This window comes from Xenopus laevis, chromosome 6L (genome assembly GCF_017654675.1).
Source record: "Xenopus laevis strain J_2021 chromosome 6L, Xenopus_laevis_v10.1, whole genome shotgun sequence".
NCBI classification, from domain to species: Eukaryota; Metazoa; Chordata; class Amphibia; order Anura; family Pipidae; genus Xenopus; species Xenopus laevis.
Genome location: NC_054381.1, coordinates 124,367,939 through 124,387,715, shown reverse-complemented (window position 1 = coordinate 124,387,715; position 19,777 = coordinate 124,367,939). Strand labels below are relative to the sequence as shown.

The window sequence follows — 19,777 nt, the reverse complement described above, 5'->3', positions numbered from 1 at the left end:
AGTTAAATTACATCTCGCTGAATCCCCTGATAGCTTGCCCTTGTTGGGTGCAACCATATTTAGTTCTGTATATACTCCTCTGTTGCTGTTTTTAAAGGGGCTGTTCACATTCCAAACATTTTTTATTTTTCATTCCGCTGTTTTCTGACTGTTCACCAGATCACAGTTTTTTCAATTGCTTTCAATGTTTTATTTTTTACAGTTTAACGTTTTTTGAAGTTTAAAGTTAAAGATTAAAGTTGAATTTTCCTGTCTCTGGTGTTTCGGTCTGGAAGCAAAGTAATCCAGGTGCAGATTCTGAACTGTTACAATTTGCTACATTAAGGGGCCGATTCATCAAGGGTCGAATATCGAGGGTTAATTAACCCTCGATATTCGACTAGTAATTGAAATCCTTCGACTTCGAATATCGAAGTCGAAGGATTTAGCGCAAATTCTGCGATCGTACGATCTAAGGATTATTCCTTCGATCGAACGATTAAATCCTTCGAATCGAACGATTCGAAGGATTTAAATCCAACGATCGAAGGAATATCCTTCGATCAAAAAAACTTAGGCAAGCCTATGGGGACCTTCCCCATAGGCTAACATTGACTTCGGTAGCTTTTATCTGCCGAACTAGGGGGTCGAAGTTTTTTTTAAAGAGACAGTACTTCGACTATCGAATGGTCGAATAGTCGAACGATTTTTTGTTCGAATCCTTCGATTCGAAGTCGAAGGTCGTAGTCGAAGGTCGAAGTAGCCCATTCGATGGTCGAAGTAGCCAAAAAAACCTTCGAAATTCGAAGTTTTTTTACTTCGAATCCTTAACTCGAATTTAGTGAATCGGCCACTAGTTGTCTCAGCATCTGTGAAATATAAGCAACCATTGTATTAATTATAACAGCTGCCTCTAATGAAACTCAGGGATTCTGCTCAGCGGGGCCAAATATAAGAAATCTGGCGATGTGGGTTTCAGACCTATTGCAATAAACCATCACTTTTGTATCCGGAGTGCCACCTTTCCTTTGCTCTAGAACGTCCTATTACAGAGGGAACGCTGCTGGCAGAGCACCCGGAATTGATATTGGAGCTGTATTGTGCTGAATATATGAGGGATGAGTCTGGAGCGACTTAGATCTTTTGTTGACTCCAAATATAAGAAATTTATCAACTAATGTATACATTTAAAACAGTTTGCAGAGTGAGCAACCCTCCTCCCAGAGCTTGACATAAGGTGAAAAATGAAACTTTACAATTCAATATTAGATTTCTGTTTCTTTTTTAAAGAAATTGATAACGTAGAACCTATACTTTTGCAAGTATTTTTGTATTTGCAATGCCAACCTACAGGTAATTAATAAACAAATGAACAGCAGACCCTAAGGTATTTTACAAACACTGGCCAATTAGAAAATGTTCTGTTTTCCACTCTGTGTTTTCAATCTGTTTTGTACCCAAGTTACATTTGAGGCCAATATTTCTTAAATTAAGCTTTAGCGAATTCTAAGTAGATCACATCCACTGCCACCTCAATATCTAGATTTCAGCTCACCTCCTCAAAGAAGGCAATTACATTAGTCTGGCAAGATCTATTGCACTTAAAACCATGCTGTCACAAAGTCATAGAGGACTATTCATGAAAATTTGAATTTGTGAATTTTTATTTTTTTTAATTTAAATAAACTATAAATTTTACCAGACTTGAATGTTTACTTATTTCTTTAGAAATTTTAATCTAAAAAACTTGATTGAATAAAAAAAAACCTTAAACGCATCAAATTTATATTCTACTCATTTTCACTGGGTCTACAAACTCTCAAAAAAAATTGAAAACCTTGAATTGACAAATTTTGCCAAGGCAACTCACATTGACTTCTATACAAACTCTCAAGCTTTTAGATGCCAAAGTTTTACATTACAGTCTTTTGAATTTGATTATAATTATAAGATTATGCAAGCAGGCAGAAGTGGTTACTATTTTTCAGCCTTATATTTACATTATTCATTTGGGAGCATTTGGGATTCATTGGGAGTTATAGTAACAGACAGGTGAATTTGTAACAGTGGGATCTCTTGATCATGTGTGCTATAGTAATCAGGTTGATTTGCCTGTATAAAGGTATTTCAAATGGCAATGATAATAGCAGCTACTGGACACGTTTACAGTTTTTCATTTGCCCATGTTGCCTATACTGTCCCGAAATCATCTATAATAATTACTTGGTTTCTTATTGTATTTTTACTGTGATGACCTCCTTTTAATGATTCACAAGTCATAAAGCCTAACTCGTTGCTGTATTTTATCCACCCCAACTTCACAGTTAATTTAAGAGGCAAATATTAATGATTTAGGAGGCACAATATTAAAGATAAACCTTCCATTCGATGTAGCTCTAAAGAATATGAACCATTTACTAATCAATTTGTCTCTAGTTGTAGCTAGCTGTTTTGAACAGAAGATGTCACTATATCATTTCTAGTAAAGTTTATATTTTTCTTCTGACTCATACTGCTGTTATTAACCCCATTCAGAATTTAGAATGATTAACGTTCTAGAACAGGGGTGACTAAATGTAGCCCTACAGCTGGAGTGGAATTAAAATTCTTAGCTGAAGATGGAACACTGCAGGTGGAACATAACAGTGCTAGAAGCTGAAGTTCTTTGTTGACCTTTGGGGGGTTGCATTTTCTCTCTTAATTTAAAAGAAAATATATATGGCTGATCACTAGGTTAGTAATGCTTGATGTAGGGTCCTGGTAAACATTCTCAGACATGAGGGTTGACTTTAGTAACTGGTTTCTTTTTGAGCAGCAAAAAAAACTGAGGTGTTTTAACTGTTATATCATGGTCAGGAGGGTAAATTTCATATTACAGAATTATATCCCCTACTTTGAAGTTGTCAAGTTCAACATATTGTCCAATTAAATCTGGGTTCCTTCTAGATGATCCAGATGTCTCACAGGAAGAAAAAAAACCTTCTTAACTTCAAATGAGTCCAGTCCCAAATATTATTGCCAAATATTATTATTATTAGGAAATGTGTCAGAGTAGGAAAATCTCAAACTGATCAGCATATCTGTTTGTGTGTGTTGCATTGATAGATCCCCATAAAACTGGGCAGAGGTCCACATCCATACAGTACATCACATGCATTCCTCAGACACTAGAAAGAACTCTTTCTGAAGACCCTGCCTTCTCTTGCAGCAGTGGTTGGATGTTTTGATTACAATATTCCAACAAATTTTCAGAGCTCCTTTTTAACTAATATACAACTCAGCTTCTGAATAAAATGTTAGCTAAGGCCTTTTCATGATTTTTCACCACCTTTCCCTCTTCAGCTATCTATACAGGTATGGGATCCGTTACCGGGAAACCGTTATCCAGAAAACTGAATTACAGGAAGGCCTTCTCTCATTGGGGCACATTTACTAAAGAATTGTGTTTTTTCAACTAATTTTCGCTAAGAAGACAATTCACAGCGACATCGCCTATTTACTACAAGTCGAGTAACACACTTCATAAGCAAATTACCTTGTCACTGGAGAACTTTTGCTGTATTTCAACAGGCGAACAATCAAAATTCCACTTATTTATCAAAGCGTGAAGATTTCAATTTGTTACCTTTTTCACCAAAATCTATTTTGCCAGGTTCTGACTGGCAAAATAATACTATGAAGCTACATCCTCAACATTATTATGTCAGTGACATCATATCATGTATTCTAATAAAGTCATAAGCAAGAGTCAAAATGCTGGCGTTTTGTCATATTTAATGTTGTAACTGTTAAACATATATTATTTACACTTTTTTAACATCTGACGCTCATGTCGCATTTGTTTTACGGTGGGCTCATGTCTAGGACAATAGACAATATCTGTCTTCATTTTGCGTCCTTGGACATTTTTAATAAGAAGTGGCCACTTCCAGCAATTTCACCAACATCACTAATAAATGCATACATTTGACCTTTACATTCTGTGGCGAGGTCACTACTAGGATACCTGGGAAAGTCCAGGACAGAGCTTATTTATGTCCCAGGTTCCAAACAGAGTGGTTCCCAGTACTGCTAGTCCAGCCTGGGTGTTTTGTGTTTTCCTGAGGCACCACAGGTGAATAGTTAAAAAGGCAGCTCAAGACAGACTAGAGGGCTCCAGTCTGGGGAAAGGTACAGGAAAGCTGCCTGTCTGAGCTCACTAAGAGGCTTGATTAACCTCCTGGTTAGTTAGGACTACTGAACTGTGTTAGTTAGAAACCCATTAAGTGGCAAGGATTTTAATTTGTTTATTTTGTTCATGTGCTGCAAGTGAAAATAAACTGCCGAAAAGAGACTACACTCTCATGAGTTCTGATTGTGCTGTGGGCTGCTTTACGCCAGAAAGCTGATCCCAGCTACCTAATCCCGGACAATATTCAATGAATTTAAATTGACATAAGTGTAAGTAAGTTTCACTAGGAAGGAAGAAACGCTAGAAAATTCGTTATGAAATTTAAGCACCAAAGAATTATCACTGACAAAAGTACGCCAACGTTCTTTTGCTGAGACGTAATTTTGTATTTTGCTGACTACCTGTATTTGTCACGAAATAACGTCTTATATAGTTACACGAAGTATGGCGGATACTTCCAAAGCTTACTTTGCAGGTAAGTAAAAAATGTGCTCCATAGACTCCATTACATAGTGAATACAGTACCCCCTCTTGTAAAATATAAGGATATTATAAGTTACTGAGGAGTTCCATGACCATATAAAAGCATGAGGTCGAAGGCAGAATGTGTTTTTATACAGGTCATGGAACTCCGAGGTGACTTCTAATATCCTCATATTTTGCAACAGGAGGTACTTTATTTATTATAATACACAAGTTTCAGTGAGTCATGTGACAGAAATGACATAACTAAGTTCTAATTTTATATATATATATATATATATATATATATATATATATATATATATATATATATATATATATATTTATATAAACTATAAATACAGGATATTCATCACTCATGTAACCTTATAAATGCGCTTACTGATGTCATCGGTTATACTTAGTGATGTCATTTCTGTCACGACTCACTGAAACTTGTGTATTATAATAAAGAACCCCCTGTTGCTAAATTTGAGGATATTAGAAGTCACCTTGAAGTTGCATGACCTGTATAAAAACACTTGGCCTTGGGCTTTTATATTGTTATGGAATTCCTCTGTAAATTACAATAGCCTTATATTTTACAATAGGGGGTACTTTATTCACTATATCATTTACACAATAGTCATGGCTCTTGTGTATTATAATCAAATAACTCACATTTTAAAAAAGTATTTCCTTCTTTTCTGTAATAATAAAACAGTACCTTGTACTTTAGCCAAACTAACATATACAGTAATAACGAACCCTTATTGAAGGCAAAACAATCCTATTGGGTTTGTTAAATATCTAAATTATTTTTAAGTAGACTTAAAAGTATAGAGATCCACAAAGTCTCCCTTACATTTAAAATTTTTGACTATTTTTCTTGCATCTCTGTTTCTCTTAATACCACTTCTGTTCTTGCCATAAATTATTTTCCTGTTAATTAGGGGTTTAATGCTGGCTATAGAATTCTATGAATGGCCTGATATGTTTTCCTATGGCTGAATACCAGTGATACTTTCTGATATAAATACAGAAGCTTGACTACACCATAAACTGTAGTTGTGCAGCTCATTGCTGTGAACATGACATAACAGGAACTTGCAAGACTCTTTGGATTTCCTCTGCTTTGGAAAACTTATTCTTTGGGCCTGCATCTAAACTTTTCTCTGTATTTCTATCTGTAACCGTTCTCTTCTGTTTTTTTGTTGTTATTACAGACATCTCTTCAATCTCCCCAGTCCTTTCTTATCTTGGTCAGAATCAGTTCTTCAGTTTGAGAAACTTCATTATTCATGTCTGTAACCTGATCACATCTTCATGTTTAGCCAATTCTCCATCCTTGCATGCTGAGCCTTCTCTATTGGAGAGCTGTCTTTTATTATAGGGACAGAATGTGAACAGTCAACTATTTGTCATCCAGTTGACCAACCCTTCCTTATTTGTGGACATTTTTACTTTGGTCCAAAACAGTACTACCATGTACTAAGGCTTTCAGCTTCAGTGATGCAGTGCAAAATATGAGTTGAGTGCTTCTCAACCGCCTTGGAAACAGCTGGAAGAGTTTGTATTGGTAAGTGCAGTTAAAGTAGTGCAACATATAATGTTTAAATTCCTTATAAGGTGTATAATGCATTATGGAGCACTGTCAAGGTTGTGGCTTGGGTGGAATTGGGGAGTAGCTGGGGGAAGAATTGGGCCATGGTCAAGATGCACCCGGATCTGGAGAGATCCAAATTGGTGTCTCCAAATATGGTTGCCTTTTTATTCTTCCAATCATTTGTGCAGAGAATATACGCATGATTGGAATAACAGGAACTGAAGAGAAGCTATGGTTGTTCTTCACTTCCTCATCTGCTGATGCATTGTGTAATGACCATCATGGTGCATCAGCAAATTACAGTTTGAAACCTGCATATTTCCTGGGATTGGAGAACCACTGAACATGTATGGCAAGCTTTAGGGTTACTTTTAGAAAGAGCTAGGATTATAAAACTGAACAACTGAAGGTCCTTTGGCCAGATGAGGCCCTATGACTCATATTCTGCTCAAGGTCTCCATAGACTTCTATGTATGAACACACCCTTGGAGATGAAGTATGACCAATAATCAGCTGTTTGATTACACTTAGCTCTGTCTAAAAGCATCTAAAGCCCTGTTCCTCCTTTATAATGAGAAAAAATTAAATTCTGAGTATACAGATTTTCACGTGAGCCCACTGGCTTGGATGGATTCTGTTCTCAAGCTCAAAATCCACAGAACTCATGTCAAATAAACTTTGGGTCAAATTCACTAAGCGCCGATAATGAGCTAGTGACGCCTTTGCCACACTTCGCCAGGGCGCCACTAATTCTCTAAAATCCGAAGTTGCGGTCAGGGAGGCGAAAGTTAGCGAGGTTGCGCTACTGTTAATTTGTCAAGCAAAGCAAAGTTACGCTAGTGATGCCTAATTTGCATACGGCGCCAAGTTAAAATACAATGGACGTATATGTAGCAGCAAATACATTACACTACACAAGCCTGGGAAACCTTCATAAAATAAAATAGAGTTGTTATTTTGCTCTATACATGTGCCCACTGTATAGTTTAGGTGCCATATGTTAGGAAATGTAGTGGGGAAGGAGGGTACCCCCAAAAAGATTTTTTTTCAGCCTATCACCCTTAAAAAAGTAAAAGACGCCAGCGTTTTTTGATTTCAAATTTTTTTGATGCAAGTCCTATCTACTCTATTGCACTTCGCCTGGTCTGAGGTGGCAAAGGCAAGTCTGGCGCAAGAGGTAACCTTCAGTAAAATCCGCAAGTTAGTGAATTGGCGTAGTTACGTCCCTTCGCCATAGCAAAACTTTGTCTTGCGTAAGGGTGCGAAGTAGCGGTAGAGTAGGCCCACTTCGCTAGCGAATTTACACCATCGCCCGTTAAAATCAGTAAATCAGCGCTAGCATTAGCCACTACGTCCTTTAGTAAATTTGCCCCTTTGTCTTTTACCTCAAGTGGTAACTGAATTTCCACAAACAGCATAAAGGGACATAATTTGAGATGCTAATTTGTATCCCTTCAGATCCTGGGAAAAACGTGTGTATTATTAATGCCTTATTGTTTGCTTTTAAACCTGGTGCCCAGTAAATGCTACCTGCTCAGGTCACTAAGACTGGGGCAAACATTCCACCTTTTATTACATAAGACAACGTATCTTTATTTCCTGACTAAAACATGAGGGATCTTGTATCTAAATAAAAGATAAGACAACTTAGTAAAGCCAAGTAGCCCGTCCACCATTTTCAACATCACTAGGCCATTATTTTTTTTTTTATTATTCTTTGACAACCTCTTTGCTACCACAGCCCTAATAGGAATAAACAAAAATATAGACCTAAAAAAAATAAATGAGGTCCCCCAACAGAAAAAGACGCCATGTACAGGCTATAAAGTGAGCGTGTGACCAACACAGAAATAACATGAACACGAGGGCGCGCAGATGAAAGCAGTCGCGCGCACTCGCCTGGATGTCACCGGCTTTTGGACTCTTTCAGATAACAGCCAATCCAGTGGCGAGCCGTAATACGGAAGTCCTTTCAGCAGCCAATCCGCTGCTATTTGTGTTGTTTAGCCAATGTTACGCCAATAGCAACTATGTTAGCATAGCCGGGCTTGTAACTTCTAACCAATCAGCGGAGCGCTTTCAGTATTCTCCACTCCGGCACTACTGGTGTGCGGCTGCTGCAGTAGGTTTGTTTACCAGAGAAGGTGCCGTGCTGCTGGCTGTGTTACAGTAGGCGGCGAGTACCTTCAACTGGGACCTCATGGCTTTCTGTAAGAAGGCAGTTGCGTTACAGCGTTCATCTAAGGAGAGGTGAGTGTCGTTTTGACTGCAGAAGCGAGCGCGTCCTGGGAATCACAAGTGCGACTTCTCTAAGTTCGTGGGTGGAACTGTCAGGCTGAAGAATCTCAGGAAGAAGTGAGGCGAGAGCTGTAGTTCTGTAACAGCGCACATTGACTGAAGTGATTTACTTTTACCCCGGTGCCATGGGGCGGTATGTGGGAGGCGTGACCCTTGTATTAATTCGTTTAAAGCAGCGACTTTATTATTGTAGTAAGCGATTCTTTGGAATCTTCTTGTCACACACGATAAACTTTCCATGAGATCCTTGTGGTGAAATGTAAGGCTGCCCTTCATCTCTAGGGAGAACATGGAGCTGATCGTGCTGTGCAATAATAACATGGTTACATCCCTCACTGGGACAATATCATTCGCAATGTCAAAAAAAAAAGTTCATTTAAAGGAGTGGTTCACCTTTATAGGGCAAGTCAACCCCAACATAAAAAAAAATACACCTAATAATAGAAAATATAATTCTAAGAAACTTTTCAATATACATTCATTAAAAATTGCCGCTGCTTTTAAAGATAATTGTAAAAACAATTGCTATAGAAAGCAGCAATTGTCTAACGCCGGGTTGTTACTTTTTATACAAAGTTGCAAAAGTCTTGGTTCCCCAGCAAAGACAGGTCTGTTACGGCGGCCATAGACGCAAAGATCCTATCGTACGAATCGAGGATTCGTACTATTTTCGGACCGTGGGTGGAGAGTCCTGACATTTTTCGTTCGGCGGAGAACGGTCATTTGGCCGATCGGACAGGTTTGATTTTGTCCCGCCGGAGCCCATTGCGCTCTCATCGTAATCTGATCGTTTGGCCATAGGGCCGAACGTTCAGATTACCCCCCAAATAGCCCTGCCCGTTAGTGGCATATCGGGCAAAGAATGGGCTTGTTTGGCAATGTCGCCAAACGAGCGGATCTTTGTGTCTATGGCCACCTTTAATCAGCTGCGATGTCTTAATTGTATTAACAGTCTGAGCCATCAGTGCAGAGAATAGAAAGGAACAGACAAACACTGCTTTCAAAAGTATTACTTATCCACATAATATACAACCCATAGAAAATGTAAAAACGAACTACAGTATAATGCAAAGTTCCTTCAAATTATATTTTCTTAAATTATGCAAAATGTTTTATTTGGGTCGACATTTGCTTTAACTTTTAGTATGTTATAGAATGGCCAACTTTTCAACTGGCTTTCATATTTTTTCTTTTTTATAGTTTTTGAAGTATTTGCCTTTTTTTCTTCTGACTCTTTCCAGCTTTCAAATGGGGTCACTGACCCCATCTTAAAAAAAAACAAAAACAAATGCTCCGTAAGGCTACAAATGATGTATTGTTATTACTCGTGTTTCTGTTTAGGCCCTCTCCTATTCATATTCCAGGCTTTTATTCAAATCAGTGCATGGTTGCTAGTGCAATTTGAAACCTAGCAACAAGATTGCTAAAATTGCAAATTGGTGAGATGCGGATTATAAAGCTAAATAACTAAAAAATTACAAATAAAAATGAAAAACAATTGCAAATTGTCCCAGAATATCACTACATCATACTAAGAGTTAATTTAAAGGGGGAAAAAAACATTATAAGTACGCTAGACCTTTTTGGCTGGAGGTTCAGATTACTACAAAGTTGTTTCAGTGGTACATATAGTAGAGTCCTGCTTCAGGTTGGATACCTGTAAAACAGCTGTGAATCCATGATCCCCTGACTGCTATCAGGGTACCCATGTCGAGTGCAGACTTTTTCTTTTTTTTTTTTTTTTCCTACTTTTAACCTAATAATGCTAAATGCTGAGACTGGCTGAAAACATTTTATGATGTTCACTGATACATTGCTCAAACTAATGGAAAACACTGAGGAGCAGAGCAATCAGGGCAGCATATGAGAAACAAAATATCAGCTCTCTATTTCTTTCCCCTTAGATTTTCTCTGTTGCTGCTGGACCTGGAAGAATACTTTTTTGAACAACACATAGCCAGTCAAATATTCCAAGACACTGAAAACCGTGAAAGGTAAAACACTGCATACCCACTTCTTTTACAGAAGGAATCTGATAGGTCTCTTATTTTCTCTTGTAAGTTCACATCTAAAATACAGAAAGTTCATAATGACCCAAAACCTCCATCTTTGCAAAATGAAGCTACAATTACTAACTTTTCATGTCTGGAATCTTTATGTATTGTCACCATATGCTCTAAACTAGCAAATCCTTTCTGAATTCCCTTTTTGTTTCGTCTACATTTAGTTTTGTCCATGTGTATTTTGCTGCCGTGATATTATTTTCTTTTGATGGCAATTTCACAGCAGCACAAGATTTACAGATACATATGTTTGCTAAAGTATCACAAAGTAAAGCAACACAGGGTGTTGTGTAATATGTTTATGTAATAAAGGATATGTAATATGTAATAAATATGTAATAAAGGATAACTGCAGAGTACTGTAAAATGATAATTTTTTTTTTTTCTTATAGCAAATGCTTGGGTTCACTTAAAATATGTTCAAAGTCTCTAATTTTTGAGCCAGATGATACCTGTAAACCCATATATAAGGTAAGTTACAATTTGTCATAAAATCTCAGGATATGATTAGATTACTTAGGGGCCTCACGTAGACCTTATAGGTCTGATCTAATGATTTGATTCACTGCACACCCAACTTTATTTTCAAAATTTCCTAATGAATATCTGATTGTTCCCTAATCCAGTGTTGGCCAGATTATTGTCCCATGTAAGGGGACAAAACAATGACCTTCCTGAGCTGACCGCCAGTGACGGCCTGTTATCCAAAATGGTTTTCTGAATAGGCAATCTTTCTGTAATTTGATCTCCATACTTTAAGGGACATATTTATTAAGGATCGAGTTGTGTTTTCCACAAAAAACATTTTCGGTTTACAAAAAAAACGAAATTTTTCGAGATTTATTATACTCTTACCATGGAAATAGCTCAAATCCAAAAATACACCATCTTAAACTTGTCAAGGTCATGTTGGAGTCAATGGCAGAGTTCCCTTGAACCATTTAAAGATGTTAATAGCCTGTATGATGTTTGAGTCTTTTTCAGAGGCTTTTGCCTAAAAACTCGAATGATTCGAGCAATTTGAATTTTTGTTTGCCTAAAATTCGATCAGTTCGAGTTTTCGGGTTTCACAACTCGAACACGCTGAATCATGTTTTTTCTTAAAAAAGATACCATTCAGGTTGTGAGTTCATTTGAGGTATAAAAAAAACTCTAACGTTCGACCTTTGACAAATAACCCACTACTAAGTCTACTAAAAAAATAATTTAAAATTAAAAATAATTTACTTCTAAATGTCTTGATGTTTTTATCGAGTTAAGAACTATTTTTTTTATTTTTACAGATTGCACTGAGGGACTGTTCAAAAATAGACGAACTGGAGATGGGACAAGATGAATTATTATTCAAAAAGTATGAGTTTATTCTACTTTTATTTTTTTTTCTCTGCGTTACAATTGAAAAGACAGAGTCCTAACTTTGCCTTTTTTTTATTTATTTTTTTAGCAAAAAGCAGAGGAGATTGATTGTTTTGTATAATCAGGTAAGAAGTCTCAAATCTAAGGTTCTGTGTATAACCAGTGCAGTATGAGAGAAAATATTACCTTTATACATATATACATTTATACATCTAAAGCTGCTGATAAAATGTACCTACTGGTGGTGATTAAAACTTTCATTTATAACCGAGAAGGCCCGGGCTATACATTTGCTTGCAGGTGAAACATGTTAGACAGGAACACCATCCACAGCAATGGAAAAAGGGTGTGCCATGATTCACTGTTGAACTTAATATAGTAGATGAGGAGGTGAATGAAGATGTCTCTTCTTTATGTTTATAATGGTACATAGGTCAGATCCTCAGAGATGTAAGTCTTAGATTTGCTCTGCTAGTGTTAAGAAATTCATATTTGCTAGTACTGCCCCATTTAACATTAAACCTTAAATATTTGTTTTATTAGGTGTACCTCATTAAAGAGCAAAACATAGTAGCGGCCTACAAAATCGAACGTGTAAGTAAGCATTCATGACTGAATACTTTCAACTCAAAATACTGAAATATTAATGAAAAATGTAATCTATATAGAAATATAGGAAATAATAGAATGCATTGGTCAGCTGCCTTGGAGCCCTGGAATCATGGATTTGATTCTGACCAATGTGTACCTGTGATTGGTAAAATAGTTTGTAATGTTTATTGTTATGTTTATTCTGTGATGCTTTTATAAATAATAATGGTTTTTTTAAGGTATTTTGGATTCTGTTGTGTTGATAACAATGAAAATGAAACAAAGCTGCATCTATATTTTCACTTTTCAAATTGTGACAGAGCATCTAATATGCTCATAAATATTAACCTGTGTTAGAGTCCTGCAGCGAGTCGGGTACCTGCGGGTAACCTGTGGGTTGCGGGTAGAAGTTTCGGGTGGATATAGACGTGGGTCACGGGTCTTCTCAATAGCGAGTTTTACTCCTTTTTTCTGGTCACGTCTACTTCAATGATGTCGCTTCCGGTTTACATTGACAGCACTTCCTGTTTCTTGTTGGTCTGCGGGTCGCGGATCGAGTTGCGTATAAAATACTTGCAGGTCGGGTTAGGTATCGGGTCCAAGCGGGTAAGAATGCGGGTTGCAGCTACGTTTCGGGTTTAACAAATTGGTTCCGTGCAGGACTCTAACCTGTGTGTATTCTTTATGTAAATACAAGAGTTCAAAAAGTATTTATGCCATTATTGGCATGAAACGTTGAATCGTTGGATTTGGCCTTTTTTGCCACTGAGCAGTGATTTGTAACAAACAAGTAAATCATTGCACAAGTACACATCTCCTTGAAGTCACTGTTTAGTAGATTCACCTATTACGGTACATTTGAACCTTTGAGGATAGGCAAAGCTTTGCACTGCTGTTTTCTCCATTACTCTTTGCAAAACTGCTCTTATGGGTATTTTGAGGGAACTGCCTTTCAAGTCCAGCTACAAATTCTCTATTGAACTGAGATTGAGAGAGAGAGAGCCATTCTAGGTCATAAATATTGTTGTGTTTGGGCTGTTTCGTGTGTAGATTTGGCTTTATGCTTGGGGTCATTGTCTTGCTAGGAATGAAACCTTCTACCAAGGCTTAGGTTTCTTTCATATTGAATCAGGTTTTCCTCCAGGATTCACTGTATTTTCCTGCATTGATTCTACCCTCAAGCCTTCCAGGGCCTGTTAAAGGTCATATCAAGCCCAGCCCCCCACTGCTTCTGCTTTGGGTGTGCAATAACTGATTTTGGCCACACATGGGACAATAAAATATGGCAACTTGACCCTTCCAGCAGCTCAACTTGCCAATTCTAAATAACAACAGAAACAATAGATTTCAAATTTTACAGACATGAAGTAGAACTTAGATTTAAAGATGCCCAATATGATTTATCATATTGACTGGTGCCACATCAGTAAGTTGAATGTGATTGTCTGTTGCTGTATCCCATCCTTTTCTGTAAAACCACATTTCAACAGCTATGTTGCTTAGGGTTTTTTCTACAGATGCACCATATCAACTATTTTAGGATTTGGCTGAATCCCAAATCCTTTGTGAAAAGATTCGGCCGAATACCCAAACAAATTGGAACCCTAATTTGCATATGTAAATTAGGGAAATATGGGGGAAACAAAAGTTACATGATTTTTTGGATTGGTTCCGCCAGGCACTTGGATTCAGCCAAATCCGAATCCTGCTGAAAAAGGACGAATCCAAAATCAAAGCATTTCCTCTGCTGGGTTATTCTTCAGAAAGAGTGTTCCCATGCTTTTCCATTATTTGCTTCGGGGTCAAATCTTGCAAGTCATCAAAATTCTAAAATTCCTTAACTACCGTATATACTCAAGTATAAGCCGAGTTTTTCAGCCCCCAAAATATGCTAAAAAACTCCACCTCGGCTTATACTCGGGTCAAGCGCCAAAACGCCTAAGAATAGTCGCCGGCGTCCAAGAATAGTCTCCAAGAATATTCGCCGGCGTCCAAGAATGGTCGCCGGCATCCAAAAACGAGACGCCGGCACCTTCAATGGGAGCAGAAACCCTCAATTTTTTGATTGAAACTTACCAGAAGTGGCTGCATTTCTCACCCTAGGCTTATACTCGAGTCAATAAGCTTTCCCAGTTTTTGGAGGTAAAATTAGGTACCTTGGCTTATACTCGGGACGGCTTATACTCGAGTATATACGGTAAGTGGCAAAGTTGGTGAAAAGTACATTTTCATTGAATATGAACACAAGTGAAAGCAGTCTTACTGCTCAAAAACCAAAAATAAATCGTAATAGAAATCTTTTTCCTACTTTAAATGCAGCCCCCTCCACCATACAGAAATATATTGGGAATTTTTTTTTCAGACACTGTATACAGGTACAGACCTGTTATCCATAAAGCTCAGGACCTGAAGTTTTCCAGATAAGGGATTTTTCCATAAGTCTACTAAAAATCCTTTATTCATTAATTAAACACAATATTACAGAGAAAAACCAAATCATTTTTAAAAATTTTAATTATTTGATTAAAATGGAGTCTATGGGAGATTGCTATCGCATAATTCTGAGCTTTCTGGATACGTTTTCAGAATAGTTTTATTCAGCCTAAAAAAAGGAACTAAAATGTTCTGAAAGCTTTCTATGATTATCTTAGTTAATACCTTTATACCACCTTTTTGATATTTCTTTGCCTTTACATTAGAATAATAGATACTACAGTGTTGTACTCACTGTCTGTTTACAAATGTATTTCTATATTAATTATTCTAGCAAGCATTGTACAGCATTGTACAGTTTTTATGATATTTTGGCCACTTTGGGCCCTGCTTCATTTGACTTATTTTATTTAACCTCTGCAGAAGAAGCAGAATGTTACTTAAAGCCAATAAAATAATTAGATCACCTTAGCTCATAATGCAGTTAGACATAAATGAAAGCATTGACATATCAGCCATTCAGCAACAAATTTACATGTTTTCATAAACGTATGGTGTGTAAACGGAAGCTCTACAACAAAAGACAGTAGACAAAACAGCAATACATATATTAGGCCTGATATTTTTGGTGATTCTTGGACACATTTCTGCATTAATATATATTTTTTCAATACCCATTGTAGGGCAAAAATGGTGTTGTCTTTGAGCTGGAGGATTCTAGAAGGGTTGATGATGTTGTACAAACCTTGCTTCAGGTATGTATGTTGTTACAACATGTTATTAAAGGGATTCTCTCATGATTTTTATGATGTAGTATTTATTTCTAAATTACTCTGTTTACACAGCAAATAATTCATTCTACAATATAAAATGTCATTTCTGAACCAGCAAGTGTATTTTTTTTAGTTGTAATATTGGTGTTAAGGCAGCCATCTCAGTTCATTTTGCCTGGTCATGTGCTTTCAGAAAGAGCCATCACTTTAGGATGGAACTGCTCAGTGGGACCTGAATTGTACTATTGAGTGCTATTCTTAGATCTACCAGGCAGCTGTTATCTTGTGTTAGGGAGCTGCTATCTGGTTACCTTCCCATTGTTCTGTTGTTAGGCTGTTCGGGGGGGAGGTGGGTGATATGACTTCAGCTTGCAGTATAGCAGTAAAGCATGACTGAAGTCTATCAGAGCACAAGTCACATGACTGGGGACAGCTGGGGAACTGACAATATGTCTCGCATGTCAGATTTCAAAATTAAATGAAAAAAATCTGTTTTCTCTTATGAGAAACGGTTTTCAGTGAGAACATTTTTTTTTTCCCATGACCATATCCCGTTAAGAATAACTAAAGCTTCCCTTCCCTAGGAGAACAGAGGTTTAGTGAGGAGAGGAAGAATAATAATACTGAGAGTGGACCCCTAGTCTAAGGTTTTCGGTGGGCCCCTTGTGTCCCAGTCCAACACTGCCAGTGCACACCATCTCTCTCACCCTGCCATGCAAGCAGGGAACCTGTTGCAAGCCAAGATGGCGGTCTCAAACACCATTTTTTACCATGATCTGTTTTACAAAGTGAATTTCCAGTTTATATTTATAAGGCACGTGACACTGTGTGACTGAGACACTCACTGTATGTAATACTTATGCTAAGTGCAAAATAGTCAGCACAGCCTCCTGGCTTTTTTCTTTTTCGTGGTGCAGGTTTTCCTGGTGGCCACTATCCACAGGTATAGACTTCAGCTTACAAGATGAAACAGCAGCACTCCTTAAAATAAAAATGCCTTTATTGGAACCCTTTAGGGCATTACAGCAACGTTTCGGGTCGCATTTGATCCTTTGTCAAGCTTGACAAAGGATCAGATGTGACCCGAAAAGTTGCTGTAATGCCCTAAAGGATTCCAATAAAGGCATTTTTATTTTATGAAGGAGTGGTGCTGTTTCATCTTGTAAGCTGTAATGCTTATGCTACCTAATGAAACAACTGATGGCTCTGTGTTCCTTCTTAGCTTCAGAGAGCTTCTCGCCTTGACAAGCTTGGAGATCAAACTGCAATGGTATGAGATGAATCAATTGCTATAATTGGGTTTACATTTTAGCTTTCAGCATTTAAAGTGTATTTTCCCCTTGATGTTAGATAACTGCTATTCTCCAGTCCCGTTTGGCACGGACCTCATTTGATAAGAAAAGGTTAGTATTAAAACTTGTTTCTAAATGCTAGTTAATCAAAATCTTATCTCGCTCACTTCTCTTCTCTATAAAATTACAGTTGCACTTACATCCTTGAGTCCAGCTCCTATACTCTTCCAAATAACATTACTTTATTTCCCCCGACTTACCCTGTATTTCTCTAAGGATACTGATACATTACAACGCTCTTCCTTTAAAAGGCATTTCCCATTGACTTTTTTTTCCTTCCTATGTTCCTGTTATACAGTATAGCTACTGTATGTTGTGGTTAAAGGAGAACTAAACCCCTATAGTTTTTTGTGTTAATTACAAAGCCAGCTGTAGACAATTGCATGTGACCCTTTCCAACCCACAAATTCCTTTGCCACAGCCTGTTGTCTGCTCCTGTATGAACTGTATGTCAAAGACCTGCCCTGCTGTAGAGATTCTCTCCCCCCCCCTTCTCTTGTTTGCAGCTTCGACACAGACATGAATCCTGACACAAAGCAGGTGCATGTGCATTAAACATTGACCTTTCTCAAGAGTCACGGTTATCTTTTATGCAAATTACGCTGCCCCTTGTGTCCCCCAGTTTCACGATAGGTAAAATAGGAATTAGGAAGTAGAGGAATCAAAATGGCGACTTCAAAGGTACGATTCTTAACGTAGAAAGGCAGAGGGCTAATGGAGGATCTGTATAGGTATGCATTATACTAAATTAGAGATTCACTTGGGGTCCTCATTAACTATCCACAGATGCTACTTATAAAAAAAATTGCGGAGGGTTTACTTCTATATTTTGTGTGTGTGTGAACTGTTCTTTCCATAATTTGGATCTCCATACTTTAACTCTACTAAAAATATTATTTAAACATTAAATTAACCCAATAGGATTGATTTGCCTCCAAGAAGAATTAATTATATCTTTGTTGTGATCAAGTACAAGGGACAGGTAGGGGACTCATTATCCAGAATGCTTTGACACGTGGGGTTTTGGATAAAGGGATTTCTTGTAATTTGGGTTTCCATGCCTTCAATTCACTAAAAAATCATTTAAATATTAAATAAACCCAATAGGCTGGTTTTGCCTCAAATAAGGATTAATTATATCTTAGTTGGGATCAAGTACATGCTACTGTTTTATTATTACAGAGAAAAGGGAAATCATTTAAAAATAATTAATTCAATAAAATGGAGTCTATAGGAGATGGCTTTTCTGAAATTCAGAGCTTTCTGGATATCAGGTTTCTGGATAATGGATTTATCTGTGTGTAATGCTACTGTTTTTCCTTCCAGTATTCTGCTTTATATCAGTAAATTAGGCATGTTTACAGTTCCTTATATAAATCAATAAATTGTTTGTTTTCAACAGTGCATCCTGATGAGATAAAAGCTTAAAGGGATAATGCAATCTCATTCAGTAATTTATCCTTTTTTAAAGATTAATTTACAAATAATGATGTGTATATCTTCTGATGCTGAGATTTTCTTAAAAACACAATGTATTTAGACATCTGGTTAATACCATTGCTGGAATACCCTTCATTATCTATCTCTGTAATTATTTGCTGCAGCTTTCAGAACCTCTTAGAAATCTCAAACATGGAATGCGAAGCAGAAATGGTTACACCACTTGTCACCAATCCTGGACACGTGTGCATCACCGATAAAGGCCTCTATTTCCAGCCGCTGAATGGCTACCCAGTTAGTATATGTTTCTTGTTTTTTGCCTTTGCATCCTTTTGTGTATACACATAATAAGTTCTCCTATTTCACTTGCTCATGTACATTGTGGTACAGAAAGTGAAGCAGGTGTTTCCTTTATTCATGACATGAGCAGAGGGTTTGCAGATTGATCCAAATACTTATGAGTGCAAAGACATTGGTTGTGGGCAACATTTATAATGCATTATCCCAGATATTTTTGTAGAGCTTGGTATTGGTACAAATGTCCAATTTTAAATAACCATATATGTGAGTGATTTTTTTTTTAAATGTAATCTATGTACCTGAACTTCATTTTACTTTTTATTTAAATACAGTTCTGGGCAGAGCAGAGAAATACAATTTTTCCATCCTTCACATTGCTGTAAACATCATTTACTTTTTAAATTTCCTACATCTTTAGGCTTCATGATGATTATTGACATTGTATTTATTAGCTAATGGAGAGCTCTGAGCAATTTCTCAGGAAATTAAATAGTGAAGAGAAAAAAAAAATCACTGGATAGTTATATATTATTAAATGATTTTAATTCACAAGTTTCATGACATTATGCAGAATTGCTTTAAACAGTGACACGGATAAAGCATTCGTTTTATTTTAGAAACCTGTGGTTCATATTAATCTATTGGATATACGCCGGATATATAAGAGAAGACATATGCTGATGCCTGTGGTAAGTTACTACACCAAGTTTAATTGAAATGGGTTAATGGACAAGGACAGAGTTTCGCCATGTTTTTTTAATATCTAATAGGATAAGGTAATAAATGTTTTACTAAATGTAAAATGTTACATATAAACAGATCTTGCCGTAAAACTGAAAAACGGATAGTCCACCTAAAATTACATTTCAGCATCTTATACACAGTGGTATTATAATACTTCATTTTTAATCTATGATTTCATTTTTAATTGTTTCTGATTTTTATATATTACA

The 19,777-nt window shown here is 36.9% G+C and overlaps 1 protein-coding gene across 2 annotated transcripts in view; it reads left to right on the top strand.

Moving 5' to 3' along the window:
- The first annotated feature begins 8,242 nt into the window (after positions 1–8,242).
- Positions 8,243–19,777, top strand: part of nsmaf.L (neutral sphingomyelinase activation associated factor L homeolog) — a 50,888-nt gene continuing 39,353 nt past the window's right edge. Inside the window, exons 1-11 of one of the 2 annotated variants that reach the window (XM_018268019.2) lie at positions 8,243–8,468; positions 10,421–10,510; positions 10,972–11,050; positions 11,863–11,930; positions 12,024–12,060; positions 12,479–12,529; positions 15,643–15,714; positions 16,955–17,002; positions 17,083–17,135; positions 18,689–18,818; positions 19,442–19,513. In XM_018268019.2, the coding sequence (XP_018123508.1) occupies positions 8,419–8,468; positions 10,421–10,510; positions 10,972–11,050; positions 11,863–11,930; positions 12,024–12,060; positions 12,479–12,529; positions 15,643–15,714; positions 16,955–17,002; positions 17,083–17,135; positions 18,689–18,818; positions 19,442–19,513 (750 nt within the window). In that variant the 5' untranslated portion in view covers positions 8,243–8,418. Of the gene's footprint in view, positions 8,469–8,498; positions 8,650–10,420; positions 10,511–10,971; positions 11,051–11,862; positions 11,931–12,023; positions 12,061–12,478; positions 12,530–15,642; positions 15,715–16,954; positions 17,003–17,082; positions 17,136–18,688; positions 18,819–19,441; positions 19,514–19,777 lie in introns of those variants that run through there. The other variant, XM_041566433.1, reaches the window with a different exon arrangement.